At 37.7% G+C, this 12,110-nt stretch overlaps 1 protein-coding gene across 4 annotated transcripts in view; it reads left to right on the plus strand.

Moving 5' to 3' along the window:
* Positions 1–12,110, plus strand: part of mpp7a (MAGUK p55 scaffold protein 7a) — a 115,254-nt gene that overhangs the window by 77,003 nt on the left and 26,141 nt on the right. For all 4 annotated transcript variants that reach the window (XM_061922349.1, XM_061922348.1, XM_061922351.1 and 1 more), the window contains 5 exons: positions 887–968; positions 3,310–3,395; positions 3,773–3,847; positions 9,601–9,797; positions 9,919–9,983. In XM_061922349.1, coding sequence (XP_061778333.1) covers positions 887–968; positions 3,310–3,395; positions 3,773–3,847; positions 9,601–9,797; positions 9,919–9,983 — 505 coding nt within the window. The remainder of the gene's footprint in view (positions 1–886; positions 969–3,309; positions 3,396–3,772; positions 3,848–9,600; positions 9,798–9,918; positions 9,984–12,110) is intronic.

Consider the following 12,110-nt stretch of genomic DNA (forward strand, 5'->3'; position numbering starts at 1 on the left):
AATAATTTTAAAGTCATTTTGATAGTAGGCTATTATAGCTAACATAGACACTTACATCATGTGTTGCCTTCATTATAACACTTATATAAGACTTTTAAAGACATTTTGATAGTAGGCTTTTATAGCTGATATAAACACTTAGATTGTGTGTTGTCTTCATTACAAAACTTATATAAGAATGTTTAAGTCATTTTTATAGTAGGCTATTGTAGCTAATATAGACACTTACATCATGTGTTGTCTTCATTATAATGCTAGTATAAGACTTTTAAAGTAATTTTGATAGTAGGCTAATATAGAAACTTACGCCATGTGTTGTCTTCATTATAAAACATATAAGACTTTTAAAGTCATTTTGATAGTAGGCTAATATAGACACTTACATCATGTGTTGTCTTCACTATAACACTTATATAAGACTTTTAAAGTCATTTCGATAGTAGGCTATTATAGCTAATATAGACACTTACACCATGTGTTGCCGTCATTATAACACTTATATAAGGCTTTTATTTTTTTGCGGCTCCAGACAGATTAATTTTTTTAGTATTTTTGGTCCAATTTGGCTCTTTCAACATTTCGTGTTGCCGACCCCCGGCCTCGAGTTCAACATCTTTGGTCAAGTAACTTCTTACCCAGTTCAAGACCGACCCCCTGATGCCATAACACTCTAATTTACGTTAAGATATGATTCATTGCGTCAAATACCCCCAAGTCCGGGGTTTACGCCCCGGACTTGGGGGAGACTATGACCTCTGATAAGCGGAAGAAGAAGATGGACGGATGAATAATCATTTCACCATCCAGGAACTTAGAACAGACAGACAGTGAAAGGAGCAACAGGTTGACTCTAATAATGGCTAACATTTATTTCATTTTTTTGTAGGGGGCAACGATCAAGCAAGACGATGACACAGGAGCCATCCTGGTGGCCCGGGTCATGAGAGGAGGGGCGGCAGACAGAAGTGGTGGGTTCTAATATTTTCCTTGTTACTATGTGGCTCGTGCAGCCCTTTGAGACGCTCTTGATTTAGGGCTATATAAGTAAACTTTGACTTTCCCACTGGCACTCATCGAGGGCGGACGCTCCCGTTTCCTCTCCTGCTTGCTTCTTTGTCTTAACTTTTATCTGCCTCTTGCTGCATTCATCCATCCATCCATTTCCTACCGCTTGTCCCTTTCGTGCTCTCAAAATCCAAAAATTGAAACTCTCCTGAAGGACAGTGCAGCGAAGACACAACAAGCTCCCTTCACCCCACTCCCAATCCGACGCCCTCGACGCAAATCCCATTGGGGTGATGGACGGATGGGCAGCGCCTGAAGAGCTGCAGCCCGCCACCATGGCCCCCGCACTCCCTCCCCTCTGTTGCTAGATATCTCGAGATGTACGTTGTAATATGTGTACTGTATTTTTTGGATTATAAGTCACAGTTTTTTTCAAAGTTTGGACTTATACTCTGGAGGGACTTCTGTGTGAATTTATTACATCATTACCGTAAAATATAGAAGAGGAAGCGCAGTGCATTGTCTACCTTTTAAAGTTGGCAGAGTTGTTTAGAAGCCACACCGAGGAAGATTTCATGGGATTTAGCGATTAGGAGTGAGAGATTGTTTGGTAAAGGTATAGCATGTTCTATATGTTAGAGTTATTTTAAGGACTCTTACCATAATATGTTACGTTAACATACCAGTTGGTTATTTATGCGTCATAAAACGTACACTTATTTAGTCTGTTGTTCACTAGTTTTTTCCTATTTTAAATTGCCTTTCGAATGTCTATTCTTGCTGTTGGATTGTCAGGTTCAAACACTGATGACATTTATTAAACAAGACAAGAAGCAAGGAATTAAACAGAGACAGAAATCAATTCGGCTCAATTTGAAGAGAGACGCTGGGACATCTTTCCTATCAGGCTGATAGGAAAAAAATTCACACTTCAAAATGAACAACAAGGAATATTCTGTGATGACTAAATGGGTTTGGCCTACATTTCATATTATTGTGTGAATGTCCAGTGTCATTACGCTCTGCCAAACGATTGCATGCCTCCTTCTTTTATTTAGACCTTCCCTGACCACATGGCCACAGCTGTTTCTAAAGGACGAGGGTCGTATACAGTTCACAAAAAAAGTCGTGTACAGTTCACAGAAAAGGTCGGTTCAAAAAAGAGGTTCGGAAAACAGTTCAACAAGAGGTCGCCTGCTTCCTCTTCGCTTTTGCAGTTCTTGGGTCAGACAATATCTTTCTGTTTATTACAGTACATGAAAGAAACAGGAACTTTATGTTGCTTCCCCCCTATACAGTGGAGTTTTACGAGCCTTACTCTTGGTAGGTTCAAAGACAGATTTTGGTCTTCTCGCTGGGAACTCATTTCAACACAAAGTTGTTGTCATAACTTGGAAATAATTATTCTACCATGGATTCTATCAAATAAATTTCCCCCAAAAATGCGACATAGTGTGACTTATATATCTTTATTTTCCTTCTTTATTATGCATTTTCGGCCGGTGCGATTTATACTCCGGAGCGATTTATAATCCGAAAAAATATGGTATGTGCTTTTATGGAGGTTTTTTTTCCCACTCCAGCCTGGGCCCCTTTAAGAGCTCTGTCTAGATTGTATTTTTTTTACTCATCCTTCCCCAGTGTTTACCCTTTTCCCCATCTTTTACGGGGCGCCTTGTGGCGACCCATTAGCGTTACCTGTTCTGTAACCCTGTACACTGTTTGTTTGTCTAATCTTGAACGGGTTTGTGCTGAAAACAAAGTTCCGTTGTACTTGTGCAATGGCAATAAAAACTGTTGCGTTTGGACCGGACGTTCCTCCAAGGGAATTTAAGTTACTGGTCCATCCCAAGTTCTTTTGAAGACACATAAACTGAGTTTAAATGATCACCCAGAACAAAATAGGTATTTTGCAATTTATTCCAAAGCTTTGGGGAGACCAACCTAAAAACAACATATTCAAATCGCGTCGCCTTGTTGATCTGAAAACCTTACAGAAGCGCTGTCTCCTTCAATGTGTCTCTCGACTCCACCCTCCGGAAAGAATACACATAAGAAGGGAGTATTGCTACTCCTTACATTCCTAAAGCCAAGGTTAACTTGCAGTGTACTATGGACATGAGATTATAAAATAGAAAGAGTACAAAGGGAAAACACTAGCTATTTCAAATATGAATATAGAAAGAAATAACTCTTAAATATGGATATATGTAGATATCTATCTCCGTCAAGACCTACCTACCTCGATTGATTGACGAACCCACCCTGCCAAACGGGTAATTCTCATCCCGTGTTTCCCGATAGGTCTTATTCACGTCGGCGATGAACTGAAGGAGGTCAACGGCATTCCTGTGGATGACAAGAAACCAGAAGAAATCATTCGTATTCTGGTAAGATTTGTCTAAGAGAGCATTTCTCGTCTTATCGATATCTGCCCTCCATCTACACGCCTGCCTTTGGAAGGTTCTATAGTGTGGTGCTACATGACCATAATGGAGCATAGAGAATGTGTCCTGGTTTATTCGTCAACACTAAATTGGCCGTAGTCTGTATATCTGTGTTGGCCTTTGCGATGAGGTGGCAACTTGTCCAGGGTGTACCCCGCCTTCCGCCCCAATGCAGCTGAGATAGGCTCCATTGTGTGTATAAGTGTGTAGGATTGTTAAATATGTACAGTCTGTACTGTTGAACTGATCACACAAAATGGTTGATGGTTGATTATATGACCGAAATAAATATTTAGTATCGTTTGTCCCCGAATATTCAGGGTCAGTCACAAGGCGCCATCACCTTCAAGGTCGTCCCTGCGGTCCAAGACGAACTTCCGAGCAAGGAACCAAAGGTATAGCGTAGTCGCCAACCGACTCAGTTGAATCTCTTGACCCACTTCCTGTAGGCGCAAGGGCTTCTGGGTAATGTTGATAACACACATTTAGTAACACACTGGCAACCTGACTTCCTAGCTTAAGTGTTGTTAAATATTTATTTAGGACAAGGGTGTTCAAACTATGGCCCACTGGCCAATGGAGGTCTACTGACGTCCTCGAATTGTCTCGCAAGACGTTGTTGTTATCTCAGGGCGTTCAATTGATCACAACTGGACTCTTTGGTTGGTCTTGGAAGACCTTTGGCCGCTCAGCCGAGTAGACTTCACCAGTTCATGATCATAGACTTAGATTGGTCAGATCTAGTCTTAAACTGGTCAGATTTAGTCTTAGACTTCGATTGGTCACATCTAGTCTTAGACTTAGATTGGTCAGATCTAGTCTTAGGCTTCGATTCGTCTCATCTAGTCTTAGGCTTCGATTGGTCTCATCTAGTCTTAGACTTAGATTGGTCACATCTAGTCTTAGACTTAGATTGGTCAGATCTAGTCTTAGACTGGTCAGATCTAGTCTTAGACTTCGATTGGTCACATCTAGTCTTAGACTTAGTTTGGTCACATCTAGTCTTAGGCTTGGATTGGTCACATCTAGTCTTAGGCTTAGATTGGTCACATCTAGTCTTAGACTTAGTTTGGTCACATCTAGTCTTATACTTAGATTGGTCAGATCTAGTCTTAGACTTAGATTGGTCATATCTGGTCTTAGACTTAGATTGGTCACATCTAGTCTTAGACTTAGGTTGGTCAGTTCTGGTCATAGACTTAGATTGGTCACATCTAGTCTTAGACTAGTCACATCTAGTCCTAGACTTAGATTGGTCACATCTAGTCTTAGACTTAGATTGGTCTCATCAAGTCATAGACTTAGATTGGTCAGATCAAGTCTTAGACTTATATTGGTCAGATCTGGTCTTAGACTTAGATTAGTCACATCTAGTCTTAGACTTAGATTGGTCAGATTTTGTCTTGGACTTCGATTGGTCACATCTAGTCTTAGACTTTGATTGGTCACATCTAGTCTTAGACTTAGATTGGTCAGATCTAGTCTTAGGCTTAGATTGGTCAGATCTAGTCTTAGATTTCAATTGGTCACATCTAGTCTTAGACTTAGATTGGTCACATCTAGTCTTAGGCTTAGATTGGTCAGATCTAGTCTTAGACTTTGATTGGTCTAAACTGGTCTTAGACTTAGATTGGTCACATCTAGTCTTAGGCTTAGATTGGTCAGATCTAGTCTTAGACTTAGATTGGTCAGATCTAGTCTTAGACTTAGATTGGTCACATATAGTCTTATACTTAGATTGGTCATATCTGGTCTTAGACTTAGATTGGTCACATCTAGTCTTAGACTTAGGTTGGTCAGTTCTGGTCATAGACTTAGATTGGTCACATCTAGTCTTAGACTTAGATTGGTCAGATCTAGTCTTAGACTGGTCAGATCTAGTCTTAGGCTTAGATTGGTCAGATCTAGTCTTAGACTTCGATTGGTCACATCTAGTCTTAGACTTAGTTTGGTCACATCTAGTCTTAGGCTTAGATTGGTCACATCTAGTCTTAGGCTTAGATTGGTCACATCTAGTCTTATACTTAGATTGGTCAGATCTAGTCTTAGACTTAGATTGGTCATATCTGGTCTTGGACTTAGATTGGTCACATCTAGTCTTAGACTTAGGTTGGTCAGTTCTGGTCATAGACTTAGATTGGTCACATCTAGTCTTAGACTAGTCACATCTAGTCCTAGACTTAGATTGGTCACATCTAGTCTTAGACTTAGATTGGTCTCATCAAGTCATAGACTTAGATTGGTCAGATCAAGTCTTAGACTTATATTGGTCAGATCTGGTCTTAGACTTAGATTAGTCACATCTAGTCTTGGACTTAGATTGGTCAGATTTTGTCTTGGACTTCGATTGGTCACATCTAGTCTTAGACTTTGATTGGTCACATCTAGTCTTAGACTTAGATTGGTCAGATCTAGTCTTAGACTGGTCAGATCTAGTCTTAGGCTTAGATTGGTCAGATCTAGTCTTAGATTTCAATTGGTCACATCTATTCTTAGACTTAGATTGGTCACATCTAGTCTTAGGCTTAGATTGGTCAGATCTAGTCTTAGACTTTGATTGGTCTAAACTGGTCTTAGACTTAGATTGGTCACATCTAGTCTTAGGCTTAGATTGGTCAGATCTAGTCTTAGACTTAGATTGGTCAGATCTAGTCTTAGACTTAGATTGGTCACATCTAATCTTAGACTTAGGTTGGTCAGTTCTGGTCATAGACTTAGATTGGTCACATCTAGTCTTAGACTTCGATTGGTCACATCTAGTCTTAGACTTAGATTGGTCAGATCTAGTCTTAGACTGGTCAGATCTAGTCTTAGGCTTAGATTGGTCAGATCTAGTCTTAGATTTCAATTGGTCACATCTAGTCTTAGACTTAGATTGGTCACATCTAGTCTTAGGCTTAGATTGGTCAGATCTAGTCTTAGACTTTGATTGGTCCAAACTGGTCTTAGACTTAGATTGGTCACATCTAGTCTTAGGCTTAGATTGGTCAGATCTAGTCTTAGACTTAGATTGGTCACATCTAGTCTTATACTTAGATTGGTCATATCTGGTCTTAGACTTAGATTGGTCACATCTAGTCGTAGACTTAGATTGGTCATATCTAGTCTTAGACTTAGTTTGGTCACATCTAGTCTTGGATTTAGATTGGTCATATCCAGTCTTAGACTTAGATTGGTCACATCTAGTCTTACACTAGTCACATCTAGTCTTAGACTTAGATTGGTCACATCTAGTCTTAGACTTAGATTGGTCACATCTAGTCTTAGACTTGGATTGGTCACATCAAGTCATAGACTTAGATTGGTCAGATCAAATCTTAGACTTATATTGGTCAGTTTTAGTCTTGGACTTAGATTAGTCACATCTAGTCTTAGACTTAGATTGGTCACATCTAGTCTTAGACTTAGATTGGTCACATCTAGTCCTAGACTGGTCAGATCTAGTCTTGGATTTAGATTAGTCACATCTAGTCTTAGACTTAGATTGGTCACATCTAGTCTTAGACTAGTCACATATAGTCTTAGACTTAGATTGCTCACATCTAGTCTTAGACTTAGATTGGTCAGATCAAGTCTTAGACTTATATTGGTCACATCTAGTCTTAGGCTTAGATTGGTCAGATCTAGTCTTAGACTTTGATTGGTCTAAACTGGTCTTAGACTTAGATTGGTCACATCTAGTCTTAGGCTTAGATTGGTCACATCTAGTCTTAGACTTAGATTGGTCAGATCTAGTCTTAGACTTAGATTGGTCATATCTGGTCTTAGACTTAGATTGGTCACATCTAGTCTTAGACTTAGGTTGGTCAGTTCTGGTCATAGACTTAGATTGGTCACGTCTAGTCTTAGACTAGTCACATCTAGTCCTAGACTTAGATTGGTCACATCTAGTCTCAGACTTAGATTGGTCTCATCAAGTCATAGACTTAGATTGGTCAGATCAAGTCTTAGACTTATATTGGTCAGATCTGGTCTTAGACTTAGATTAGTCACATCTAGTCTTAGACTTAGATTGGTCAGATTTTGTCTTGTACTTCGATTGGTCACATCTAGTCTTAGACTTTGATTGGTCACATCTAGTCTTAGACTTAGATTGGTCAGATCTAGTCTTAGACTGGTCAGATCTAGTCTTAGGCTTAGATTGGTCAGATCTAGTCTTAGATTTCAATTGGTCACATCTAGTCTTAGACTTAGATTGGTCACATCTAGTCTTAGGCTTAGATTGGTCAGATCTAGTCTTAGACTTAGATTGGTCACATATAGTCTTATACTTAGATTGGTCATATCTGGTCTTAGACTTAGATTGGTCACATCTAGTCTTAGACTTAGGTTGGTCAGTTCTGGTCATAGACTTAGATTGGTCACATCTAGTCTTAGACTTCGATTGGTCACATCTAGTCTTAGATTGGTCAGATCTAGTCTTAGACTGGTCAGATCTAGTCTTAGGCTTAGATTGGTCAGATCTAGTCTTGGATTTCAATTGGTCACATCTAGTCTTAGACTTAGATTGGTCACATCTAGTCTTAGGCTTAGATTGGTCAGATCTAGTCTTAGACTTTGATTGGTCTAAACTGGTCTTAGACTTAGATTGGTCAGATCTAGTCTTAGGCTTAGATTGGTCAGATCTAGTCTTAGACTTAGATTGGTCACATCTAGTCTTATACTTAGATTGGTCATATCTGGTCTTCGACTTAGATTGGTCAGTTCTGGTCATAGACTTAGATTGGTCACATCTAGTCTTAGACTTAGATTGGTCACATCTAGTATTAAACTTAGATTGGTCACATCTAGTCTTACACTAGTCACATCTAGTCTTAGACTTAGATTGGTCACATCTAGTCTTAGACTTAGATTGGTCAGATCAAATCTTAGACTTATATTGGTCAGTTTTAGTCTTAGACTTAGATTAGTCACATCTAGTCTTAGACTTAGATTGGTCACATCTAGTCTTAGACTTAGATTGGTCACATCTAGTCCTAGACTGGTCAGATCTAGTCTTGGATTTAGATTAGTCACATCTAGTCTTAGACTTAGATTGGTCACATCTAGTCTTAGACTAGTCACATCTAGTCTTAGACTTAGATTGCTCACATCTAGTCTTAGACTTAGATTGGTCAGATCAAGTCTTAGACTTAGATTAGTCACATCTAGTCTTAGACTTAGATTAGTCACATCTAGTCTTACACTTAGATTGGTCACATCTAGTCTTAGACTTAGATTAGTCACATCTAGTCTTAGACTTAGATTGGTCACATCTAGTCTTAGACTTAGGTTGGTCACATCTAGTCCTAGACTGGTCAGATCTAGTCTTGGATTTAGATTAGTCACATCTAGTCTTGGACTTAGATTGGTCACATCTAGTCTTAGACTTTGATTGGTCACATCTAGTCTTAGACTTAGATTGGTCAGATCTAGTTTTAGACTTAGATTGGTCAGATGTAGTCCTAGATTTATATTGGTCAGATCAAGACTTAGACTTATATTGGTCACATCTAGTCTTAGACTGGTCAGATCTAGTTTTAGACTCAGATTGGTCAGATCTAGTCCTAGACTTAGATTGGTCAGATCAAGATTTACACTTATATTGGTCACATCTTGTCTTAGACTTAGATTAATCACATCTAGTCTTAGACTTAGACTGGTCAAATTTAGTCTTAGACTTAGATCAGTCAGATCTAGTTTTAGACTTAGATTGGTCACATCTAGTCTTACACTTAGATTGGTCACATCTAGTCCTAGACTGGTCACATCTAGTCTTGGATTTAGATTAGTCACATCTAGTCTTAGACTTAGATTGGTCACATCTAGTCTTGGACTTTGATTGGTCACATATATTCTTGGACTTAGACTGGTCACATCTAGTCTTAGACTTAGATTAGTAGGATCTAGTTTTAGACTTATATTGGTCAAATCTAGTCTTGAGCTTTGATTGGTCAAATCCAGTTTTAGACTTAGATTGGTCAGATCTAGTCTTAGACTTAGATAGGTTATATAGAAAGGTATCAAAATACATTTTGGTACCGGTACCAGAATATTGGTATTGGGACAACCCTAATCTGGGTCGATACAAAAGCGTGTGCAGCAGCGGAGTGAACGTGCAGCAAAGTAGCTAAAAGTCCTTTTTTTTTTTTCTTCTCTTCCCTTTGAGATGTTCGTGAAGGCGCTCTTTGACTACGAGCCGAAAGAGGACAAGGCCATCCCGTGCAAAGAAGCCGGACTGTCTTTCCGGAAGGGTTCCATCCTTCAGATCATGAGCCAAGACGATGCAACCTGGTGGCAAGCCAGACTTGAAGGGGACGTGAACCCCCGTGCTGGACTCATCCCTTCCAAGCAGTTCCAGGAGAGGTGAGACAGGATCCCACTCCAAATAGGACCTGACTCGTGCACCGGGTCTAAAACCAGCTGGAATGTGTGTTTGCATCCCATCTCTACCATTTTTTGGTCACGTTGTTGTTGTTCCTTGCAGGAGGTTTGCTTTGCGGAGTCCTGCTGCAGTGCATCCCATCCAGAGGTCCTCCAGCCGACGATCATGTGAGTGAAGGACAGCAAATTTAGGAAATAGGATATTGTCTTCGTCCTCTGCAGTGGACCTTTGTTTGTGGTCTATTTCTTGCACGTTTCACAGATAAAACGTCCCCCCGAGTGAATGTTGACACATGTCCACTATAATGGACGCTGGCTTTCAGGCTGATAGAAAAAAAATTCACTCTTCACAATGAACAAAAAGGAATATTCTGTGATGACTAAATGTGGTTGGTCTACATTTCATATTATTGTGTGAATGTCCAAACATTTACACAATTAGATTCGACACCAAAAAAATGATATATATATATATATATATATATTATTATTTTTTAATGAATATTATTATCACTATTATTATTTTTGAGTGAATGTGAGTGTGAATGTTGCCTGTCTATCTCTGTTGGCCCTGCGATGAGGTGGCGACTTGTCCAGGGTATACCCCGCCTTCCGCCCGATTGTAACTGAGATAGGCGCCAGCGCCCCCCGCGACCCCAAAAGGGAATAGCGGTAGAAAATGGATGGATGGATGGATGGATGTTGAACATTCACACAATACAATTCTACACCCCAAAAAATTCTATATGTATTATTTTTATTATTATTATTATTGGTCATTGGACATTTACACATATAAGATTCTACACCCCAAAAATATTTATTATCAATATTTTTTTAATTATTGTTATTATTAAATTAAGATTCGACACCAATAAATCATATACTTATTATTATTATTATTATTGTGTGAATGTTCAACATTCACTCAAAAATAATAATAGGTATAATAATATTCATAAAAAATATATATATATAAAAATATATAATTTTTTGGGTGTCGAATCTTATTGCGTAAATGTTTGGACATTCACACAATAATATGAAATGTAGGCCAAACACATTTAGTCATCACAGAATATTCCTTTTTGGTCATTTTGAAGTGTGAATTTTTTCGTATTGTGTGAATGTTCAACATTCACACAATAAGATTGTACACCCCAAAAAAATCGTATATTTATTATTATTATTTGTATTAATATTACTTATTGTGTGAATGTTCATACACCCAAAAATTACATATATTTTAATTATTATTATTTTTATTATTAAATATTATTGTGTGAATGTCCAATATTTACAGTCACACGCATAAGATTCTACACCCCCAAAAAGTATTATTTTTTAAATTATTGTTATTGTGTGAATGTACAACATTCACACAATAAGGTCCAACACCAAAACAATTATATGTTTATTATTATTTTTATTAATATTATCATTGTGTGAATGTTGAACATTCACACAAAAAGATTATACAACCCCAAAATGTATATATTTATTATTATTAATTATCATTATTATTATTGTGTGAATGTCAACATTCACACAATATGATTCGACACCCAAAAAAAATCATATTTATGATTGTTGTTATTATTATTGTGTAAATGTTGGACATTCACACATATAAGATTCTACACTAAAAAAATATATATATATTTTTTTAACAATTATTATTATCGTGTGAATGTCCAACGTTCACGCAATAAGATTCGACACCCAAAAGATAATACATTTATTATTATTATTATTATTATGTTAACCATTATTATTATTATTATTGTGTGAATGTTGGACACTCACACATAAGATTCTACACCAAAAAATGTCATATATTTGTTAGTATTAATGCTATTGTTAAAACAGAAAATAAGCAGATATTAACAGTAGATGAACAAGTAGATTAATAATCCATTTTTACAGTTTGTCCCTCATAATGTGTACAAAATATAATGTAGATAAATGACACAATATGTTACAGCATACGTCAGCAGACCAAGTATCTTATAAATCTTCTTTTATGACAACATTATTCTTTAGTTGCAATAAGAAAGACATATTTAATGTATCATAAGATTTTCGGTTAAAATAAAGCCAATAATGATCTTTGTCTCCTTTATTTTGAAAGGTATCAAAGTATCTAGTGTAGTATTGATATATCTTAGTTGGAAATATTACATTTAGGCCACAAATATGGAAATAAAACTTTTAAAAAAGGCAATAGAGTGAAGCAGTGTGCAGAGCGCCTCTGCTGGTTGCAGCCAAGTACTGCATTCTATCTGCCACTGTTAT

Source organism: Nerophis ophidion, linkage group LG15 (genome assembly GCF_033978795.1).
Source record: "Nerophis ophidion isolate RoL-2023_Sa linkage group LG15, RoL_Noph_v1.0, whole genome shotgun sequence".
In the NCBI taxonomy this organism is placed as follows: Eukaryota; Metazoa; Chordata; class Actinopteri; order Syngnathiformes; family Syngnathidae; genus Nerophis; species Nerophis ophidion.